General features: G+C 37.3%; 1 protein-coding gene across 9 annotated transcripts in view; it reads left to right on the forward strand.

The window, feature by feature from the left end:
• The window catches only part of LOC149531029 (Peptidase C78, ubiquitin fold modifier-specific peptidase 1/ 2), a 71518-nt gene that overhangs the window by 12290 nt on the left and 34085 nt on the right, over positions 1-25143 (forward strand). For 5 of the 9 annotated variants that reach the window (XM_089810000.1, XM_089809998.1, XM_089809999.1 and 2 more), the window contains 2 exons: positions 16482-17461; positions 17689-17806. In XM_089810000.1, the coding sequence (XP_089666126.1) occupies positions 16482-17461; positions 17689-17806 (1098 nt within the window). The remainder of the gene's footprint in view (positions 1-16481; positions 17462-17688; positions 17807-25143) is intronic. The other 4 variants (XM_089810003.1, XM_089810002.1, XM_089810001.1 and 1 more) reach the window with 1 other exon arrangement.

A 25143-nucleotide genomic window follows, 5' to 3' on the forward strand; every position in this document is an offset into this window, starting at 1 on the left:
AGTATGATTGCGATTTTGTCATTCTTATATCTTGGAATTGAAGTGATAAGTCACATTGTCAATGCTCATATCTTTTGGCCATTCATCACCACTGCATCTCTGTATTATTACCTTGATTAGGCTTAATCAAAGTTCTCTTAATGATTTCTAAGATTTGCATAAATAATTGATATGATATTAATGACTTAGACTAATTGTGACACCTAAGGCAAGTCACTCTTATCTTGGGGGGTTTGTTATATGTTTATATGTTTGCTAGTGATGTGACAATGGAACAACTGTATGTTTTTCTGTTGTGCTATCCAACCTGTTGTTGCCACTGTACAAGGAATGAACAGTTGCAAATGCCAATATCTAAACAATTGCCATATTAGAATTCTATTTTAGATGTCCGTACTGATTGATGTCGTATTATAACAACCATTCTTATCAGAAGTATATTTTCCTTATGTTTGTCGATTTGGACCATGAAGGAATAGACAATGAATATTTTTTTCCCCTAACAATGCTAATGATTATCTATTCTCTTAATGCTACATTAATGAATAGTTGATGGCCTTGATTGATAATCATTTACCATCAATTATTTCATTATTTTATTTCTGGAAGCATTATACCATTCTTTGGCATATTGAAGAAAAAAATATGCATGTTGAAGGGAAGTGGCGGGAGAGGAGGAGATTTGAATGCTAGGGTTCTTTTACAGATGTGGAAGGAGAAGATTCAGATGATGAGCTAGATGGAGATGCTAATGGCCTAGAAGTCTTCTAGAGGTGTATGAGGGTTTTGCTGGTCGGTGGAGCCGGATCATGATTGCTTTGCTTGTGGCTAAATGATAGGTTTTGGAATGCAATATGGAGTGGGCTTGTAAAATGCTCTTTGTTTCTCCAGCATGATTCAATTTTGGGGTTGTCAATCGCTGTGTGGTGGATTTGTGGGGCAGATTGCTGAGTAGGGCTTTGCCTCCTAGTTTTCTATTTGCCTTCTTTTTTGTGTGCTTTGAAAGTTTTGGTGGATGGAGCTTCGTGTCAGTGGGTTCTCCCACTATTTTGGATTTGGATCTTGCTTTTGGCACTAATGCTTTGACAAAGGTGTTTTGTTCTTCTATAGGTTTTTGCTCATCTTGGTCTTGGGTCTTCTTTCGAAGGTTGGATGAGCGGGTTACTAGGACTTGTGGCAAGCCCTTGTTCTATTTTGATTCATTAGAAATTGTTGTGGCCACTAGGAGGGTTCGTCTTGTAATCTTTTTTTTCTTGCCCGGTTTCCTCTGGGTTGGAGCCTCAGTTATTCAGGGATTTGATTTCTGCATGGAGGGGGTCTTTCCTTGGGTGAGTGTTGCAAAGTTATGCGTGCTTTCGGATGAGCCACAGTGTTTTTCTATTTCATCTTCTGTGATCGTAGTTGCTATGCTAGCTTTGGCTAAAGCATGTTTCACTTCACTCCCCTTCGCGAGGCTTGTTTATCTTGGGCATGTCTCTTCCTTGTGCATGGGTGTTTTTTCTACTTGTTGTGGGTTGAGTTTTGAGTGGTTTTGGTCCTACAATGCTTAGTAATGCGGCTTCCATTCTCTCTCACTCTCTCTCATAGGCTTTTGTGTTCCTTTGTTGGCTACAACCGCAGCTTGGAGACCTTGTGGTGGATGGGAGATTTGTCTTCTCTTTAGTTGTTTGGCTTGTGTGGTTATGGACAATTGGAAGCTGAAAATTTTCAAGGGCTTGGTTTGACCTCTTGTAATTTTTGGTTGAGGGGGCTTTTAGGTTTTGGGGTTTCTCAAACCTTAACTGGAGTCTGGTGCCTTTCTTTCTCGTTGCCTTTGTGTACTCTTTTGGGCTCTCTTTCGTCTCTTCCCTTGGAGCCTTCTATTGAGGTGAGCCCCCGCCACCCCCCCTCCCCTTGTTTTTAAGAGGGACCTTATTGGGAACTATTGGTGAGCTGGGCACTTTTGTTTTAGTTGCTTTCATTTCCTTTTGAGGTGGATTCATCATCTATGGAGGGGGTGATGTGTATTGAAGGTGAGGGTGGTTGTGGCATCAAGTGGCTTTCTTTTGTGGTTGGTTGTAGGGAGGTGTGGTGGTTTCAGAAGTGGTTTTCAAGTTGGAGTGCTCTTTCTTCTCATTATCTTGTTGAGGTGGGTTCCCTTTCTATTGAGGTGAAGATAAGTTTTGTTGGGGGAAAGGGTTGGCTCTTTTGGGAAACCTATGTTGCCCACATTTGGATGGTTTGGGGTTCCATGTTAGAACCCTATGCTTAGGTTGATTTTCCTAAAGTTTTAGTTGGTTCTTTGATGCTCAATCTCTTTGTGGTAATTTCTAATCATGTTTTTGAGAGCTATGTTAAAACCCAAATATTTTGGTTTGGGAAGCCACCAAACCCCTATTGATCTCTTCGCTTAAGAGATTTGCTTTTTGATGTAAGACTTTGACTTCTTATTGGGTTCTACTAGGCAGCTGGTGCTTTCGATAATATGTATTTTATGGCTGTTGTCTATTTGCTGGCTTTGGATTGTTGTTTTGCAAATGCAAATGCTTTATTTGTTGCAGTGTCTCATCTTAGTGGGGTTCCAGATCCCCCTCAAAATCTAATTGTAATGGGTTGTGGGGCCCCTACAAAACCTATTTTTTCCTTATTAAAAAACATTATATTTTTTGTTAAAGTATATTATTATATCATTAGTCGGAATGATACATTATTTTATCAATGTCTTTTTTGGATAGAATTATTTATTTATTATATTTTAATTTTGTTATTTGTTTATTATTAAATCTTATTTTCAAAAGGGGATGATGTAATTAGGGTTCCAAACTGGGGGACATGACAGAGTGGATGTTATCTTTCTTGGTCATCATGTGGCTCTTTCCATGCATATAAGAGCATGTTCTTGTGTTGTAAAACACACATGCCCCATTGCAAATGGGGACCCCCACTTTTTGCTTGGCAGGTCAATAGTTTGCTAACTTAGTCTTAGTTTGGCAATGATTTGGATGTCTTAGGGATGGTGAAATTAGAATTTTGAGTAGGTCTGAGATGTGAGTTGGTGTCCTATAGCAAGTTTGAATCTGAGAAAATTCTGGATTGCACTTGAATGAAATTTCTAGAGAACATCAAGTTCCTAATTAGTCCATGAACTTATCTTGATGAAATCCCAGAATGTGAGTGAATCTGAAAGTGCAAGTGGATATTCAACAAAATTTTCAAATCAGGGTGAAATTCCGATTTGAATCTTGAATGCAATTTACATGCACATGCTAAATCCAATCTGTTTTGATGGACAATCTAAAACCTTATCCAAGCTCCGGCTTGTAAATTGATGAGATGTTTAAGGAAAAAGCGGAGTGTTGTTTCAATTTCAATATTGACATTTTGCAACCTTTGAACAACCCTTTTGCAAATTTCGACCAAAGAAGAGGATGTTCATTTGAGTGATTGAATTCTGGTTTAAATTATTGAAATCTGATTTGACTAGTTGAAGTGCATTTGGGTGAACAAGTGATGAATTCAAATCTGAGTGTTTGTGAACAAACTAAGGGCAAACCTCAAAGACAAAATGGAAATCTGAAATATAAGTTGGAGATCTTGACTCTCTATGGGATTTCCGAACATGTAACAGGAAAGCAATTTGATCTTCATGCTTTCATTCAATAAAGCATCAAAGCTCCAACAAACATTGTGAAAATTCAAATTAAGGATGAAATATGATGGACTTTTGAAGAAAGCAATCCAAGGATTGGACAAAATCTGAGCTTTTCATAGAAAAGTTTCCTTGACATGATAAATTTATAACTTGCAGACAACGCTTAAACAATTTTAATCAAAGATAAGAATCCTGATTTGAATGATTGATTTCTGAGTTGAATGGTTGAAAGAAAGTCTGGTAAACAAGGGAAAAAATGATCTTTTCATGGGGAATTCCAACATTTAGCAAAATTTGTGAAATCAACTGCGATGAGGAAATTCCAAGGTAGTTTGGAAATCCAACCAGACTTGGAACAAAAGTCCAAGACAGGTCAGCAATCTGAACCAACTTGGTCTTAATTTCCAACCTAGGTCAGAATTCCAACCTTTGTTAATAAATTCCTAATTTCATGGGAAACCTGATGTGTTAAGGATTAAAGAATCGTGAAATAGAGGGTGAAATCTGGTTGTGGTTATGATAGTTTCTAACATGTTTAATCCCAGACGTCATACCTTCAGCAAGCATGGTGTGGAAGTTTTCACGGCTTTAAACAGACATTGAAACAAGGTTATTCAAAATGAAATTTGATCTGTATTTGGAAAAGGAAATCCAAGCAAACATGGTGAAGTCTGAAATTTTACTGATAAATTCTGGGCAAGGCATTGCAAAACTTCTAAATTAGAGCATTTTTGAGATGGATTTCATGGAAAATTCGAAGAGAGGTTGGATTTCTGACTTCCTTTGGAATTCATTTCCAAGGCACCTTCAATTTCCACCCTGCCTTGGAAACGTTTTCTGAACACAAACCAAAATTAACTCCTCTAAAATCTTAATTCAAGAGAAGCAATGAAAAATCTAGGTGATTTAATGGCAAATTCAAGCATGTGACAGGAGACAATTCAGATCTACATCGTCTAAGACAAAAACCATGACACTAGAAGAAGAATATGCATTGCAAATGTGAAAACATGAACAAGAGAAGGGAAATTGACTTGCAGATCAGATATTGGGGTTGGGTGAATTGAAAGTTGATGTTGTTTTTAAACGAACATGAACTTGCAAACTTTGGAATAAAATTTTAAAGCATATCAGAATTCCAACCTCCCTTGGAATAAAATTCTGAGGTTTGGAATTCTGACAGCCCTTGGAATTTATTTCCGAGCACCTTGTAAACTCTGATCTATGAAAAGAGAATAAACTCCAAATCAATTGAATGCCAAAGCAAGTCAGCTATGAGGAGTTTAGGTGAATTGCAAACTAAATAAAACCCAAAGCAAGCTGACTAGGAAAGGATTAAAATGAATTGCAATCAAGGTAAACTCCTAAATCAGGTTGGCCAAGAGTTGAACAAATTGCCAAGTAATTGAAATCTAAGGCACGCCGACGTACCTTATTCTCAATTGAACATGCTTCTTGAGATTAAAACATATAAAGGAAAAGTCAATCCCTCATTTCACTAAAACAAGAGTAGATAATGTTAGAAATAGAACCAGAATAAACAAAATTTCAAACACTGCAAAAAATATATCCTGGGAAAAACCCCCTTTACAGAGGAAAAAACCCAGCCTGCTTAAACTTGTGAATTTTATTTAAACAAATAAGAAATTACAGAACTCTTGAAACAAAGTCTTTCAACATTCATCGGTTATAACCAGAGATTCACATATAATTGTTGAATTTATCTCCAACAACCAATGGTGTGAGTACTCTCTCACAGAAATGTAAATACAACAGATGCAAAAACCCTTCAATACTCATATACAGATCTAAAATGAACCAAAACTAATCAATCAAGCTCAGTCAAGAATAGACTATTCAGAAGATTGATTGAATCACACATGAGAGAATACTACAGCTCTACAAACGAAGATCATAGTCCTTATTAACAACAAAAATGCAGAAGCGCTTCACAACTTTTCTTAATATTCTTGTACGGATATGCATCACGACTCATGTTCTAGTCGTGAGTGACAACACGGGCATCGATATATCATCTTTGCATACAAACACACATGGACCATGAACTCATACGCATACTATGCAATACACATATATAGGCTTCTTCCCATTCATCCTCGATGCACAAACTTGCATACATAATCAATAACGTTCTTTTGAAACTCAAACGTTAAGGCAACCTGAGTGGTAGAAGGAACACCAAATTCTTCCAGTGTCTCATGAGCTGTCGACTCATAACACTTATGATCTGGCCGAGTCTCTTCCTTGGTGGTGATGGTAATATGGAGAGACCAAACTTTCCATGTAAGCAACGGTAGCTAGGAAACATTAGAATTTCCTGCATGATGAATAAGGCAAGTTGACACCTATCTGAAGATAAATGCAACTGAAGCTGTTATACAGATAGAGTTCTAGACCAATAGAATTGTTAGGATAAATACTTGAATATAGTAGAAAACATGATTATATCAATAGATATATTAGAAAGCAAGCTTAAATGATTAATATTAGAAATCCTTAGAATTTTATATGATGCTATAAACTTTAACACTCCCTCTTAGCAAATATGAAATTGACTAAGTATTCATGAGCCCATTCAACATGTTAACACAATAAACATTTTACTCATAATCATGGAATCCCTCAACATGATAAATAGAATAGATTATTCACAACTAGTAATCATGGAACCAATCATTATGATAGAATCACAACTAAGCCTTTTAATCATAGACTCTCTCAACATGAACTGTCATAGAATACATCCAACTCCCAACACGGATTCTCTAAATGTGATGTCATCATGGATTCTCTCAACATGATGTTCACTTAACAGAGTGAAAGAGTTATCATAGCTGATTCTTACAATCTTATTCATTCACACAAGAATAGAAATAAGCATTACAAAAACAAGACTTAGTTCCGTTAAGTCTCAAGGTTAACCATACCTTGCTTGTTTTTAAAATAAGAAAAATTCACCTTTGGTAAATACTTGGTGAGAATACCAGCAGTTTGTTCATCCTTGCTGATGTATTTCAGCTTCATAGCCTTTTGAAGCACCGTGTCTCTCAAGTAATGAAATTTGATTTCTACGTGTTTGGACTTGTCATGGAAGACATGATTGATAGAAATTTTTATGCAGCTTTGATTATCACAAAAAATTATAGTAGAATTGAAGGATTCTCTAAATAATCCTCCGAGAAGCTTACAAAGCCATACAGCTTCTTGAGATGTTGTACAAGTTGCCACACATTCTGCCGTAGCTGTGCTTTAGGCAACACATTTTTGCTTCTTGCCGCACCAAGAAATCATCTTTTGACCTAGAATGTTGTTAGCCGACTGGATGGTTTCGGCGGTATTTTGTATTCTGTAACCGACGGTCCGGTGATGTTTTTGTAGCCGATGGTTCGGTATTCCGTAGCCGATGGTCCGGCGGTAAATAGTTTGTAACGGATAGAATAATTGTGGCCGACGGACTCCTTTGGGAAGGTTCGGCAGTAGTATTTATATCCCGTTTGGAATTACTGTAAAGAATCATTCATCTACTATTGCAAATATAATTCTGCTATTCTGCTATTATTGTCTGTATGTGTTGACTTCTTTACCTGTACAGTAAACATTTGGCGCCGCGGGCGACGCCAGGAAGGCCGCAAGTGAGGACAGAAAGGTCGTGGAGTAGGATGCGGGCGCCGGTTAGAGGTTCAGTACTAAAAAAAAAAAAAAAAAAAAAAATGTTGACAAATTCAAGTTGTTCAGAATGAGTGATAGATGATGCCAAAGGGAAGGGGATGTATCCGTGGTTGCCAGAAAGAGTGCAGAATCGGCAGAGAATGACAGAAATGGTGTGATCCGTGCATTCTTGTGTGGGTTGCGAAGTGTTAATTTGGTCTTGGCGGCGAGGGGCGCTGCCCCTCGACCCTGCCGGGGGCGTTGCCCCCTGGACCCCCAGTCGTGGCAGATATCAGTCATGGGAGTCTAACCAGTTGAGAAGAGTTGAAGTTGCTGCAGGCATGGACTTTCTGTGTACCAGAGGCAGTGGGTGCAGGTGTTGGTTGTGAGGCTGTCTGGGTGGATGCGTAGAGAGCTCGGGAGGAGCTGATCATCCGGTTGGAGGCAGTGCAGCGACACTTGGCTTAGGGTACCGAGGAATTGAAAACAGAGAAAGCAACACAGGTGGCTATCAAGGTCAGCTTGAGGAGATAGTATTGTGTTAGCAAGGCTATAGGCACGGGACGAAGGTGACAGTGATGTGTCGGAAGCAGATTTCTCTTGTTGTAGTCACTCTGTAAATGTATTTTTTGCTAATTTGTCTCAGATATTGTCAGTCGTCAGGAGACGACTTTTCTTTTTGGGGGGGATGGTGTTAGCCGACTGGATGGTTTCGGCGGTATTTTGTATTCTGTAGCCGACGGTCCGGCGATGTTTCTGTAGCCGACGGTCCGGCGGTAAATAGTTTGTAATGGATAGAATAATTGTGGCCGACGGACTCCTTCGGGAAGGTTCGGCAGTAGTATTTATATCCCATTTGGGATCATTGTAAAGAATCATTCATTTACTATTGCGAATATAATTCTGCTATTCTGCTATTATTGTCTGTATGTGTTGACTTCTTTACCTGTACGGTAAACAAATGTAAATCTTATAAGCTTTCAATGATTCACTATAACCAACAAAAAATCCCTTCTTACTTGAAGGTTCTAATATAGATCTTTTATCTTTGGGAACATGAATATAAATAGAGGAACCAAAGACTTCAAGATGACTTACATCAGGTTTGGAACTAGAAATTTTTTCCTCTGGGGTCATGTTATCTAAAATCTTGTGAGGACTTCTGTTTTGAACGTATAATGTTGTTTTGCAAGCCTCTGCTTAAAGGAAATTCTGCAAACCTTGATCATAAAGCATGACTTTAGCAGCGTCAATTATGACTTTGTTTTTCCTTTCAGCAACACTGTTCTGTTGAGGATTTTTGGGAATGCAGAACTACCTATTAATTCCTGCTTCAACACAAAAGAATTGAAATGCACAAGAAATAAATTCACCCCCATTGTCTGATCTGAGTGTCTTGATTTTCTTCTCTGTAATGTTTTCAACTAGAGCTTTAAACTCCTTAAACTTAGATAACAATTCATTAGATTCCTTGGATTTAAGAGAGAAAATTGAAGTCTTGCGAGAGAAGTCATCATTAAATGTGACATAATACCAAAAACCACTTAAGGAAGCTGAAGACACAGGCCCACACAAATTAGAATGAATCATTTCTAACACATGCTTAGCTCTACTTTCACTTGTATGAAAAGGACTCTTAGTGAATTTACCCAATGCACATCCTTTGCAAATGCCATCATGGGCAGTACTGAGTTTAAGAATACCTACAACCAACTTATCCATAGAAGAGAGAGATTTGAAGTTGAGATGCCCAAACCTTTTATGCCATAACAAATTATTATCAGAAGCATCATGATTTAAAACTTGAATTTCATTCGTTGAAAGTTTGTAAGGACTTTCATGGCGAACTCCAATCACATGAGCTAAGTTGAAGTCAGACTTTTTCTTCCAGGCAACCACTTTTCCATCTGTGAAAGCAACATTAAATCCTTTATCCTTTAAAGCTGAAATAGAAATTAAATTCCTTTTGATTCCAGGGACAAATAAAACATTGGTGAGGTGAAGAGGTATACCAAAGCTTAACTTGAAAGAAGTATTACCAGCTCCTTTTACGGAGTAGGAAGCATCATCACCAATAATTTGCACGTGAGAATCCTTTTCTTCTAAATTTGAGGTGTTGTTTATAGCTTGAAATGTGATGAGAAGCACCACTATCTATCAACCAGGTATTGCAAGCTGCTCGAACATTACTGGACAAAGCTGAAATCAAAAGAAAGCCTTCAGAAAAATCGTTGGAGTTCTTGGATGGAGATGAATTTTTCACATCTGTGACAGCCACTCGATGATTAAGATTCACAATGCAATTTGTAGCAAAATGATCATATTTATTACATCTGAAACATTTCACTTTGGACATAGTTCTTTTCCTTTTAAAATTAGAAGAGGACGGATTCTTATCATCAACTATCATAAAATTTCTTTTCCTTCCTCTTCTCTGATAAGTACGTATAGCAAGAACTTGATCCTCTTCATTATGATTTTTATGAGAATTTTCTCTGGCCTCCAACCTGCATTCTTATTGAATGCAATATGATCTTAATCTATCAAAGTTTGGAAGTTCATTTTTACTACTGATACCTTGAATGAATGATCCCCAAGAGTGTGGGAGACCATTCATAGCCAAAATGACAAGGTCTTTGTCATTAATAGACTCTCCAACAGCATCCAACTGATCCTTTGATTATGAAATTTTCAGAAAGAAGGAAACAATGGAGTCTCCTTTGCTCATTTTGATATGAAGAAGTTGCATGCGGAGAGCCAAGGACTTGTGAGTGTTATTAACCTTGCACATGCTGTGAAGGTAGTCATACATTTCCTTAACAGATTTCAGCTTAGAGATTGCAGGTACTAGATGATCTTTCATTGAATCAATGATGATCCTCTTCACCATGATTTTATTCTTCTTCCGGATTGCCTTTGCTGCTTCATCAGTTGGCTCTGTAACTTCAGATTGCACATAATCAAGGAGATAATTTTCTTCAACACTTAATAAAATTCTAGACTTCCAGGATACAAAGTTTGAGGCTCCCCCCAGTTGATCTTCAACATTAAGACCGAGTACCATATTGAAAATAATGAACTTTCAGGCTATACACGGGAGAGAAGTTCATGAAGGCACAAACCTGGCTCTAATACCATGTTAGAAATAGAACCAAAATAAACCAAATTTCAAACACTGCAAAAAAGATATTGTGGGAAAGGGTAACAACCCAACCCGCTAAAACCTGTGAATTTTATTGATCCAAATAAGAAATTACAGAACTCTTCAAACAAAGTCTTTCAATATTCATTGAGATAACCAGAGATTCACACATAATTGTTGAATTTATCTCCAACAACCAATGATGTGAATACCCTCTCACAGAAATGTAAATACAACGGAAACAAAAATCCTTTGATACTCATATACAGATCTAAAATGAACCAAAACTAATCAATCAAGCTCAGTCAAGAATAGACTGTTCAGAAGATTGATCGAGTCACACATGAGAGAATACTACAACTTTGCAGACGGAGATCATAGTCCTTATTAACATAAAAACCACAGAAGCGCTTCACAACTTTTCTTTATATTCCTGTATGCATATGCATCATGACTCATGTTCTAGTTGTGAGTGACCACATGGGCATCGATATATCATCTGTGCATACACATACTATGCAACACACATATACAGGCATTGCCCCATTCATCCTTGACGCACAAACTTGCATACATAATCAATAACATTCTTTTGAAACTCAAATGTTAAGGCAACCCAAGCAGTAGAAGGAACACCGAATTCTTCCAGCGTCTCATGAGCTTTCGACTCATAATGCTTATGACCTGGCCGAGTCTCTTCCTTGGCGGTGACGGTGATATGGATAGACCAAACTTTCCACGTAAGCAACAGTAGCGGGGAAACAATAGAATTTCCTGCACGATGAATAAGGCAAGTTGACACCTGTCTGAAGATTATTGCAACTGAAGCTGTTATACAGACAAAGTTCTAGACCAATACTTGAATATTTGAATATCTTAGAAAGCACGATTATATGAATAGATGCATCAGAAAGCTTAAATGATTAATATCAGAAATCCTTAGAATTTCATATGGTGTCATAAAAAATAACAGATAAAAGCAGATCAAAAGTAAGGCGAGTAAATCAAGAAAAGAACGTCCACGTGTTGAAAGAAGAAAATGAATCAAATTGAAGGCAATTTTTCCAGTAATAAGGTTATTTCTGGGCAAATAAAATCAGAATCAGATACCATCATCCATTTCTTTTCGAGATTTTCTCAGGGATGACCATAAGGGTTTCAAGGACCATTTCCAGATTGAAGGACAAGTTAAAATCAAAATGAAAGTCTGAATTTCCAGCATTAGGGCAAATTGCGTGATCAAAGAAGTATTTCAAATTTGATCAAGTGGCTCAATATGGATTCCAAAGGGATTTTCCCGATCATTGAGGGTGAAATTCAGAAGTTGTAAAGGGTCAGTTTCCTGCAAAATGGGCAAATTTATTGATAAGTTTATGAAAGATAAGATCAGATTCCTAAACCCAGATTTCCAATTCAAAGTTCCCAAGTCTTAAACCAAACAACCATATCAAGAATACAATATTTGAAGAAGTGTTTATCATGAAGATGCTTTAAATTCCTCCAAAATAATTAACTTGCACTTGATTTTGTTTGTAACTTTGATCCGAGGCTTCTCTTTCTTTTCAGGTTTGATGTGAGGATCGAGATGAAGCAAGTGTGTGGAATGAGGGAAATGATAGTGAATGATGGAAGTGGTAATGCAAAGTACCAATAGACAATTCAATGCAATAGTTTTATTTTAGTGAAAATATTTTTGTCTTGATCTTAATTGTTAGAACTTTCAACAAATAGGTGCGTTGTATTCACTTTCAATGGTTGTGCTTTTTAGGTACCTAAGGGTGCGTATTGTTTGGAAACAAAATTTCTTGCTGAGAAAACAATGTTATGGTGTGAAAGATTGGTGAGAAGGGTATTTGGAACATGGAAATCATAAACCTCATTGAGGGGTTGAATGCTTGTAATCTCCAGTTAGAGTTTTTAGTAACATTACTTTTATGGAAAGTAAGATAGCATGCAAATTTATTCTAGCTCTCACAATTTTTCTAGGATTTTGGACCTGGTATGGTGATGTTTTTGGTCCTATTAGCGTTTCTTTGATTTCTATGTTTGTATATTATATTATTATGTTTTCCATTAATGATTATAATAGGATATGGGTCTAATTTTTATAAGTAATATCAAAGTAAATAATCATTTTAAAGAGTTCAAGGATCTTGTGGAAAATCCGACTTGTAAAAACAATAATTATTTGAGGACTAGAAATGGTGGTGATTTTGTTTAGTAGATTTTGAGAGATATAATAAAGATAATTATATAGAATGACACAAGACAACTTTGCATACCCAATAATAGAATGGATTTGCAAAAAGGAGAAAAGTTACTGCAATTTTTTTGGGTAGTGGCTGCCTTGACTTGTTACCTAGTTAAGGGATCTCCTACAACACTTGTTGAGAAGACATCTATGGAGTTGTGGCTGGACAAAATAATACTCATTGAGATGAGAGTTTTTGGTTGCAAGGCATACATGTCTAGGGAGAAGAAGTCAATGTTAGAGACCAATTTTTATAAAGGTTATTGGTTATAATATTGGTGTGAAAGGGTACAAGCTTTGGAATTTTGTGGCCTAAAGAGTTTTGTATGACAAAAGTGTTATATTTAGAGAAACTAAGGCTTCTTCCACTATTATAGGTAGAAAAAGAAAAGGAATTGTTGTTAAGGTAAATTACAGAATCGAGCAAGTAAAACATAAATCCCACAATGGACTTCACACATAGACACATTTGTATACATAGATGAGAGCTTTTGTAGTAAATTTGGTTTGTAAGATGAGGTAGAACCGCTACATGCAATCTTGAGAACGTCAACTCAGCATTGACACTAGCCAAAAGATACTCTCCCCTTGATTGGAGATTTTTTTTCTTTAATTACCAACCTAGACGAGCCTAGGATTGTAAAGGAGGCTATGGGCATGGAGTTTGTATATAATTCTAAAGATGCCATGGATAGAGATGGTGGTATTAAAGAACAACATGTGGGCTTTGCTACCTTTGCTCGATGAATGTAAAATTATTGGATTCAAATGGGTGTTCAAGAAGAAAATTGTTTTAGATGACAGTGTTGAAAAGTACAAGGTGAAATTGGTTGCAAAAGGGTATCCCTAAGTTAAGGGAATTGATCATGGTAATATTTTCTCTCTAGTTGCAAAAATGACATCCATTTGATTTCTTTAAGTACTTGTAGCAATGCATAATTTTGAGGTTGAACAAATGGATGCGAGGATAGGTTGCCTGCATGGTGATTTGAAGAAAGATATTTATAAGTTACAACTAGAGTACTACTTGGTAAAAAAACATTGGTTTGTATGTTAAGAAAGCCTGTAACATACCATTTATAACTACCCTAGAATAAAATGGAAAATAAAATTTATCTTACGGGTAAAGCAAATATACAAGTACACAAACATAACATAAATTGATATTTTTCATAGCAAAATATCACTAATATTGATATTGCCATTAGTGCATTTTTGAATGGATACATTGAAGAGAAGGTATATTTGGATCAGCTACAATGATGTGAAGAGAAAGGAAAATAAGGATGTTTATAGGTTGAAGAAAGTGCTCAATGGTTTGAAGCAAGCACCGATAGTATGATATTTAAGAAATGCTAATGGTTCTTAGCAAATGGGTATGTGAGAAGCAAGAATTAGCTTGCACTATACATCAAGAAGAAAGATGGAAACAACTTATGTATGTCTGTATGCTAGGGTGCCAATTTGGGTTTGGTTCGAAGTTTAGATAAAAATTAGGTCCCTGAAGTCCGGTTCAAAGTCCAGGTAGAAGGACCAGTTCACTAGTATGGAAAATTTTTTGAAAAGGGGTTTAGGGTTGTTAGTACAAAAACATGTAAAAATTGTATATACATATTTAGGAAACCTAGAAGCATGAGTTAAGATTAGAATGTCACATAGTATCATAAAAATATTTAAGACCCATAAACTTGTAATTCTTAGCATCATGGATCATGATCATACCATCATAGCATCATATTGACATATGCTCAAGTTCAACATCAAAGATACAAAACATAAAAATTTCAAGTAAATCATAACATCAAGTTCAAGTATTATTGTTTCAAGTTCTTCTTCTTCATTGACATCATCATCTTCTTCTTCTTCATCTTCTCTTTCTACATTGACATCACTTGACTCACAAATAGAGCTAAGGCCGATGGGATCAGCTGCACCCATAACATTATTGGTTTCATCGAGTGCAAGCTGAGAAGTGGAACCCAACATAAGCCTTTAGAATCCTCTTTGTAGGGCTGTGGATGTTGTTATATGGAGCCTAATATGGAGATTAATCTTTCCCCACTTTTATCGGCACAATTTCCCCCCATATTTTTCAATGGGGGTTTGGGGGTAGCGCCCCAAGATGGGGTCAAGGGGAAATGCCCCTTACGGGGTCAAGGGGTGGTGGTGCACCATGAAGCCAAAAATGACTTTTTATTATTGTACAAAGGAACCAAGAGTTATTTTGTTTCACTGACATATTCTCACCCTAACAGTTGAGAGTGAGTGACACACACCTCTTACACCAATAATTTTATATAAGAAACTTCGCTTTGGCACCAAAATGTCATGCAGTAATATACTCCTATTAAGTTGATTTGTTTGCAATGCATTACAACTTTTCTTCTATTATTTAATCTGTATAAAATGAACAGTAAATTGCATCAAAATACTAGTAATTTCTGTGCAAAGAAGAGAAAATATTCACCACTAAATTGCTCTAAAGTATTTATCTAAGAAACGTAATGTTGGGAAAACTAGCTTTAAATATTGCGCTGGTGGTTTTTATAAGCTCAATTATGCAAGTACAAAGTGGCTATGGTACCACATGGACAAGAGAATGGGATATTTATTCTGCTATCACTAACTTTTGAACTCTTGAGAACATGTATGTATCTGAGAAAACGTGATGCAACAATAATTTGAGGATGAGTTGTAGAATTGAGAAATCCAACCAAATGACATTTTGACTTCCACTCTCAATCTGTTTTAACTTTTTACAAACAATGAAGTGCCTATGCACATGTACTTCACATTTACAAAGTTACATATTTACAGATTCAGATAAGTTGTTGATGAGTCATAATTGCCTCCACCCATGATCTCCGTGAACTGTTATTCTTTCGGGGTAGTCTTCCTCTCCCATGTTTTATCATATGATGGTGTCTTTTATGGCATTTAGGGTTTACCTATTATGGGTTCATGCTGCTAGTTAGGATCTTTTGATGTGCTTTTTCTTTCAGTCGCTTATTTCCTTAAGATGTTGGAGATCATTTATGGTCATCTCTTGCTGTTATTCTTTGTGGCACTTAACATTCATATAACTCTCAAATGATTTTGTATGTCACGGGAGAGATTGTGGCATCAAACTTCTTTTTCTGCAGTATACAGTACGGAGGACTTCAACAAAATAATGACATTTGCAAAAAAATCTAAGTTTGATCATAATTAAGACTACTTTGCAATGATCTGAACATATGAGTGCTTTTAAACCTTGACGTGTTTATTTAGTGTGCTTGTAGTTTCATCTAATTGGCAAGCACAAGAAGAACTATAATTGGTACCTGTGTGTTTTCTGCTGTACAATAAGTTATTTTGAAAGCCACATTTGAATGAATTGTGTTATTTTCTTTTGCTTCTTTTCAAGAGTTAACATCAAATATCCTGTGAGGGGATGCATTTAGCTTTTTAGTGGTAAAAGATGGGTACTCTATGGAGTTATAGGTTATCACAACTCCGTTTAGTATAACTGCTAGAACTGATAGAGATGGTGTGACTGCACATGCGAGATTTTCCCTAGATTTTTTGAATGTGCTTACTTGCCTTCCATGCTATCTAGGTTGGTATAAGTATACTTGCACTATGATGAAATTAAAAAATGTATTAACTCTTCCTTAACTTATACTCTTTTGTAAAAGAGTTTAAATTGGTTACATTTGTAATACCTCAGTTGTTGTCAATACAAGTTAATTGTGAATATATGGTTTATTATTGCATGATTTACGCCTATTTGGGGATGCTAATTGCAGGGGCGTGATGATAAGCTTGCGGAGCATTGTTCATCTGAGATTGTATCAGAACAGAAAGACCTTTTGAGTATTATGGATGGGGATCATATTTATAGTCAAGTATCTTGTTTAATTAGTTGCCAAACTAAAAGTAACTTTTACATGATTGAAGAAGGGTTGATGAATTTATTGAGGAATTGCTTAGAAGCTGAACACGGCCTTACATGCTGTGCAATTTCAGGCCATATTGATCATTTTCAGAGCACAAGATCAGAAGACTTGGGATGGGGCTGTGGATGGCGAAACATCCAGATGTTAAGCTCCCACCTCCTGATGCAAATATCTGGGGCAAGAGATATGTTATTTGGAGGTTCAGGATTTATTCCAGATATTCCATCACTCCAAAGGTGGTTAGAGATTGCTTGGAAGAAGGGTTTTGATATAATGGGTGCTGAATCATTTAATTTTGGGATATATGGAAGTAAAAAGTGGATTGGGACAACTGAATGTGCTACTCTCTTGCGTTCTTTTGGCCTTCGAGCACGTATTGTTGACTTCGGATGTGAAGCAGTTAATAACAGGAACTTTTTGTCTGATACTCCAAAATTGAACCAGGCAGTTCAAGGGAGAAGTAGAGAGATGCTACGAACTAATCATACAAATGGACCTTTACACAAATTTCTTCACTTTGAGTATGAATGTGATGGCTGCAAAACTTACCCAATTAGAGGCTCTGTATATACAAGTAGAGAGAGAGAGAATTTTCATGTTTGTTCTGTTTGTATGGACAAAGGAATATATTCATTATCCGAGTTTCTGGAAACTGACACAGCATGTAGTAATAATATTACCAACAATGTTAAAGAATCCTATAAAGGTCAACCTGACAATCATCAGGTATTGGTTGATTGGGTCTGGAACTATTTTGTGGAGGACAAAAATATGCATTCGAAAGTACCTCTATGTCAGCTTCGGGAATGCATTATCACCAGCCAACGAACGTGAGTACCTATGGCTCATTTAATTGAGACATCTAGTGAACTTTTGGATAGATTAATTTCTGCTTATAATTTATGTACACCTGAATTGCAGAAATTTATGATTTTAGAATTTTATCTTCATTTTAATTTGTATATCTGATTATTATACAAAAAACTTATAGATGAACATAAAGTCTTTATGAGTTGAAATATTGACCGTAACGTTTGAATTATTGTTATGCAATCAGGCCATTGTATTTCCAGCATAATGGACATTCAAGAACAATAGTTGGAATTCAACGGCGATACAAGTCACTTAAGAGGCATGATGAAGAAGTGTTTCTTCTTGTTCTGGATCCTGCTCAGGTTTTTTGAACATATCATCTTTATTTCTTTTTTACAGCAAAGAGAAATTGTCCTTCTGACTGGGTAAAATTTCTGGTATAATCTTGACCCCCAAAAAATAGAATTATGAAAATAATGGCAGTTCAGCGTTAGGGGAAATAAAACTGGTTTTAATCTCTTTGCAGGTTTCAGTTTTGCTACACCTTCATAACTAATGTTATCTATGGAAGCTGCATTTTTACAACACAGATTCTTTTAACAAACTGTGAACAATCTTTGCCAGAATATATCTCTCTTTTGACTTAATAGCCCGTTAATAGTTTGTAGGCTCAACAGTTCCTAGTTAAATCCTTGACAATCAACTTTGTTGTTCATCTTGGTTTGTATGCTATTTTATGGGGTTGAAAGGGTCCTCCATATTGAAAGAAAGATTGTATGCATTAATGAATGTTATCCGAGTCAAGCAATTGGAAAACACGTTTGTTCATTTAGTCTATATGTCATAGGAGCATGTTTGATATCTGAAATGAATGGAGGAACAAATGTACTTGAAAATGCAAGCAATTAGTGATTAGTAAATTACATATTTGAAACATCATAAATAATAAATCAGCAAATGCTAAAATCAGAATTTTTTTAAACATTAACAATTATTAATTTATTTAAGCTTCGTACCTCATTGTGGTCCAATTATCATCCAAGATTTGCTTTTCACACTTCTTCCATCCAGGGTGCGGGTGTGCTTGATTCATGCCACATATTCCACTCCGCATTGACCACCATGGATTGTAAGGCCTCTTGGACCTCAAACATCCTCTCCAACAAAATGAAGTAACTAGTGGATCTAGTCTCCATGGGCTTGAGAAATTCTTTCTTTGAAAATATCCTAAATAATGCAAAAGATGTGTGATGATTGCAAATAAGCATTTGCACATCTCTAGCCTCACATACCAAAGCCTTAATCCAATCAATTTTACCATTGTCTTTCAAGGTGTTATTCAATGCATGAACACATGGGGTCCAAAAAATGTGTCTATAAGTACTCTCCACCATCATTCTAGTTGACTTACACACCCGAGCTGAATTTGTGACTACTTGCACAACATTTGAAGGTCCAACCTCTTCTATAACATCCTTCAAAATCTGAAATTGGAAGGATGCGTCCTTCTTTTTTTCCGTACAATCAATAGCTCTAAGAAAATAAGAGCATGCTATGCTAGTGACAATAATATTGATGAGTGGCCAATGTTTGATATCAGTCCACCCATTCGTAATGATAGAGCATCCATCAGTCATCCATGTTTGTCTCATATCCTCCATTAAAATACTTACTTTTGAATACTCTTTATCAATGATAGTGGTGCATAGTTTTGTCTCTTCAAGTGGTACAAATGATGGGCCAACAACATTTATATCTTTGCACATTTGCCTATAAAATGAGGAATGTGACACATGGAATGGTATACCATGAGCAATAAGGAACCTACCAATAGGTTCTTCAACCTTCTGTGTTGCAGCCACACTAAACAAATCAGCAACATTAGTTTCTCTTTTGGTCTTCTTTCCCTTTCCTCTACTAGTAGTGGTTGTGTTTGTGGGGGTTTTGCTAGTCATAGGCATAGTGGCTTGCACATTGGACTCCCCATTTTCAACCCCTCTCCCTCCATGTGCATATTACAATAATAGATAAGTCGTCTATTATTAGTTAATGGTTTTCTATTGTGAATATCTAATTAGCTTTAGTTTGCTATTCTCTAGAATAGAATGTTTCTATTCTTTATGATCATTTCCTAAGGAATCATCGTCTCATTTTTTCGTATAAATTGACCGTTTGGTCTCTATTAATAACAAGCAAGTATTTTACAAATTACTTCCGTAATATGGTATCAAAGCCAGTACTTCAAATTTTATCGAGAAATTTATAATTTTTTTGGAAATTATTTGCTCAAATTTTCGAAACTATTTTTGTTTTTTAGAAGTTCGGTGCTGCCTGTTCTTGACTAGGGTTTCAAGAGATTGAAAAATTGAAATTTTGGAAGTTTTTGTAGGTCGTCTTTTCTGTCTCTCATCTTCAAAACCGCGTTTTTTTTTTCACTGCTCCAAAACAACGTTTTTCTACTGCTCCAAAACTGCGTTTTTCTACTGCTCCAAAACTGCATTTTTCTACTGCTACAAACCACAATTACTCACATCTTTGTTGTGTATGAGGTTTGCTTGAGATTTCCACATGATTTGTAGAGAAAATCGAGTCCAACTCGCGATTTTCCTCAAACTCGCGTCAGGTATTCTCCTACGCATTTGCAGCCAAAAACGTTTGCCAAAACTTCAAATTTTCATCTCAATCTTTGCTGCGACCTCCACCCAGCAGTTGTAGCCCTAAATCCGACTGGTTCTTGGTCTGATTCTGCAACGTTTTTTCTCAATTCCACCATTATTTGGAGCTTGTTTTGCTGCCGGATGTGGTTTTGCCCGAAACCCTAATTTTTGGGTTCGAAAAAATATTTTGATTTAAGATTCTTGGGTTTTTCGAGAGCTCAACTGGGTTGTCTGTTTTTTTGGGTGCCTCAATTTTCGAGCCAATGGATCCAAAAAATGACAACATATTCCTTCTAGGTTTGCAAGCTCTCTTCTAGGTCACTCCAATTTTTTTGGGTCTTCCGTTTTTTGCCTCAAAGAACGTGTCTTCACAGATTTTCACAGTTTTCATTGAAAAACGTGCCATGGCATCTCTGATCAATATTTAGCTCGAGCATAACTCCAAATTCAATGGTTGAAATTATGGCACGTGGAAGCAGTGGATCATCACAATTTTTGAATATCGGAACACTCGTTAACTTGTTCTGGGTGTTATGAAGCATCCGACTTCTCTGGGTCCTGATCAAGATACATGGGATCTGAATAATCGAGAGGCAGTGATGCTTCTCAAATTATCTGTGGCTAATGATTAGCTTTCTCAGATTCCATCTGGCAAGACAACTGCTGAGATCTGGACACATCTCAAAGGTCTTCATGAAACTTCTGACAAAAGTAGAGCCGTCTTTCTGAAAAAACACTTTGTTTTCTATTGTCATGGATGAGCGCACCTCGCTCCAGGCACACCTGAATCGGATTCAGGAAATCCGTGATTAGTTACTTGTTATCGGTCGCAAGATGGAGGAAGAGGATATTGTGGTTAACACTCTTCAGAGTTTAACAAAATCCTATGAGCATTTTATCGAGACTCTCAACATCACATTTTCTAGTGTTGATTTGAAGTTCACTGATCTCTACACCCTGCTGCTTCAGCAAGATCAGTGGAAACAAGAGTTTGGTAGCACCTCCATAGAGCAAGCCTTTGCTGCGAAATCCTTTCAGAAGGATAAAGGCAAGTTTCAGCAGCTATCTTAGCAGAAGTCTTCTGCTCTAGTATCAGATGGTTCCAGAAAGAAGAACATTCAATGCAACTACTGCCACAAGTTTGGACACATGAAGGTTGAATGTTGGAAATGCTTAGCTGCACAGTCTAAGCAATCAGGTTCGCAGTCCAAAGAGAACAATGCAAAGCACACTGAGTAGGCAGACTTTGCCTTTTACGCCTTCATGGCTAAAAGACCTGCAGATCATGTGAAGTCATCTGCCTAGTACATTGATTCAGGTGCCTCTCGTCATTTCACTCACCACAGAGACTGGTTTATCGACTACCAGCCTTATTTAGACTCTGTTATTTTTGGTGGCAGAGAAGAGTACACGTTTGTTCGTAAAGGCGACATTCAGATTCAATCTGTTGGGAGGAATCTCATATTCCTTGATGTGTACTACATTCCAGGGATGGAACTAAATCTACTCTCAGTTAGTCAGTTGCTGCGACATTCTCCACACTTGGCAATCACCTTCAGTTCACATCAGTGCACCATCATTGATCCGGCGACTAAGTCTACTGTTGCAGTGGGTCTTGAGGATCATGGTCTTTTCAAACTTACTAATTTTGGTGATTCTCAGGACTTAGCTATGGCTGCTTGACGGTCTTTTGTTAGCATACTTTGGCATCAGCATTATGGGCACTTAAATGTGCATTATCTCTCACAGCTTGCTTGGGATGAGCTTGTTCTTGGATTGCCAAAGATTCAGACTCAACAGCTTGGAGTTTGTGATGCATGCCAAGCTGGGAAGCAACATCACACACCTTTTACCAGTGCGACTCATGGCGAGCTTCTCAGGTACTTTAGCTTGTTCATGCTGATATCTGCGGCCCTATGGCCACTCCTGTTCTTGGGTCCAGGTATTTTCTGTTGTTTGTTGATGATTTCAGTAGAAAAATGTGAGTGTATTTCCTTAAAAAGAAATCAAATGCATTTCCTGTATTTCAAAAGTTTAAACTTTAGTTGAAAAAGAGTTTGGGAAATCTATTATTACTCTTAGATCAAACAATGGGGGGGAATTTTGTTCTAATGCTTTCTCTCGCTTCTTGGATACACATGGCATCAAACGCTAGTTAACCACACCCCACACGCCACAACAGAACAGTGTAGTTGAACGTTGGAACAGGACAATCACCGAGATGGCTCATTCCATGCTCGAACACAAACATGTTCCGAAGCAGTTAACAGTGCAGTTTATCTGTTGAATTGGTCACCCACAGTGGCGGTCAAAGGTAAAACTTCAGAAGAAGCCTGGTCAGGTCGCAAGCCTAGAATCAGTCACCTGAAGGTTTTTGGCTCCCTTGCTTTTGTTTGGATCCCTGATGGTTCACGCAACAAGTTGGATGCCAAGAGTTAGAAACTCATGCTTGCTAGATATAACAATCTTCATAAAGCCTACTGCCTGATCGATGTTGAGACATCTCGTCTCATCTATAGTCGAGATGTAGTCTTTGATGAGCAGCGAGGACCATTTATGCCTGTTTCTCCTGTTCTTGATCCAACAAACTAGCTTATGATGGCTCATGATTTGGGAGTTCGGCTTCCATTAGGTCCACTTGGTGGGAGGGCTCCAGTAGCTCTTGCAGCTCCAGTTATACCAATGATACCTATACAGACACCTTCAGCTTCTCCTGCAGGATCACCTCGCTTTGTAGATGCTTCACATGAGTTTGATCCAGATTCTTTTGATGAGGATCCTGCTGATCAAGCATCTCCTGGTACTAATGTTGGTCATTCTCCTATTTGGCCTAAGTGGTGGGCTAAGACACTTGCTGATCTTCATGATGATGAGCTCATTGATGGGAGAACTATTCAGAAAAAGAGCAGAACTACAGATTTTGTCAACTTTGCTCTCATGGCCAACATTCACAGTGTTGTTTGAACCTCAAACATATTCTGAGACTAAAGGAATTCCAGAGTGGGAACAGGCCATGACATCTGAACAACAGAGCTTGCTGAAGAACAACACTTGGGACCTTTCTGATCTTCCACCAAGGAAGAAACCCATTGGTTGCAAATGGGTATACAAAATCAAATACAAATTGGATGGTACCTTGGATAAGTACAAAGCTCATTTAGTGGTGAAGGGCTTTTTTCAGTGTCAAGGCATTGATTATGAGGAGACCTTTGCTCCTACTGCAATGATGAGCACCATCAGATTAGTTCTAGCCGTGGCAACACAGTTTGGCTAGAAGGTCCATCAGATGGACATCAAGAGTTCTTTCCTGAATGGTGATCTCCATGAAGAGGTCTACATGACGCAACCTCCTGGTTTCAAGGTTGTTGGTAAAGACCATCAGGTTCTTAGATTGGTAAAAGCTCTCTATGGCTTGAAGCAGGCCCCCTCGAGCATGGTACATAAAAATTGATAAGTACCTTAGTGATCAAGGCTTCAAGAGGAGTTCTTCAGACTCAAATTTGTACATCAAGACTACTGACAGTGACATCATCCTTTTGGTTATTTATATGGGTGATTTGATCATCACTAGCAGTTCGACATTTTTGATTCAGGGAATCAAACATAATTTATGCCAGTCTTTTGATATGACTGACCTTGGGCTCATGCATTATTGCTTAGGTGTTGAAATTTGGCAACAATCTTCTGGTATATTCATCTCTCGGTCCAAATATGCCAAGGCCCTATTAGACAAATTTCGTATGCAGGATCGCAAACCTGCATCTACACCTGTGGAGAAAGGTCTCAAGTTATCAACAAAGTTTGATTCTCCTCCCATTGATGATACTACATACAGGCAACTAGTAGGCAGCCTCACCTACCTCTCTGCTATTAGGCCTGATATCAGCTTCGCATTCAGCTATATTTCACGCTTTATGACAGCTCCTAAGGCTGATCATTGGATGGCAGCAAAGTGTGTGCTTCGTTATGTGAAGGGCACTTCAGATTATGGACTTTTGTACTCTTGAAGTTCTAATCCTAAACTTAATGAGTTCATAGATTCAGATTGGGCAGACTCTATTGATGATAAAAAGTCAACGTCTGGATGTGTTCAGTTTGGGATCCGGTGCAGTCACATGGACCAGTAAGAAGCAACGGGTAGTTTCTCTCTCTTTTATAGAGGTCGAATATAAAGGGACTGTTAAGGCAGGATGTGAAGTTGTTTGGCTTCGTCGGATGCTTGGGGATATGCAGATGTAACTAGCCAGACTAACTACTTTGTTTGTTGATGACGAAGGCATTATCAAGTTAGCACGAAATCCAGTCTTCCATGAATGAACCAAGCATGTAGATGTTCATTGTCATTACATATGACAATTGGTTAAAGACGAGACTATAGATTTGCAGTATGTTCCTACCACAGATTAGACTGCAGACATTCTCACCAAACCTCTTGGTCCTAATAAGTTTGTCAAATTCAGAGGACAGCTTGGTGTTCTAGATAGATTAACCATTAAGGGAGGGCATTACATTAATAGATAAGTCGTCTATTATTAGTTAATGGTTATCTATTGTAAATATATAATTAGCTTTAGTTTGCTTTATTTTTTGCTTTCTCTAGAATAGAATGTTTCTATTCTTTACGATCATTTCCTAAGGAAACATCGTCTCATTCTTTTGTATAAATTGACCGTCTGGTCTCTATTAATAACAAGCAAGTATTTTACCAATTACTTTCGTAATTTTTTCCTCTTGTGATCAATTTACATCTTTTCACCCCTTGTCCACCTAGACATAAAAGATGGCAATAACTCTAGTGCAGCTCCCATAATAATTTTTGTGACATATTGCACTCACATTTCCTACTACGCCTTGTATTTTAATCTTATTCTTGTCCACTTTCGTGGCTAATTGTAGGAGAGGTTTCTTTGGGTCAAATGGGCTTTTGGCATATTTTTTAAGGGCTTCGGAATGATGCTCAAATAGATTGAGGTTGTTGTTGCTGCATCTTCTCTTTTTGCATCCACATTAATTGAAGCCCCTATGGCTTCCCTAGACCTTTT

Source organism: Cupressus sempervirens, chromosome 11, assembly GCF_028749045.1.
Source record: "Cupressus sempervirens isolate cs-2001-9-10 chromosome 11, ASM2874904v1, whole genome shotgun sequence".
In the NCBI taxonomy this organism is placed as follows: domain Eukaryota; kingdom Viridiplantae; phylum Streptophyta; class Pinopsida; order Cupressales; family Cupressaceae; genus Cupressus; species Cupressus sempervirens.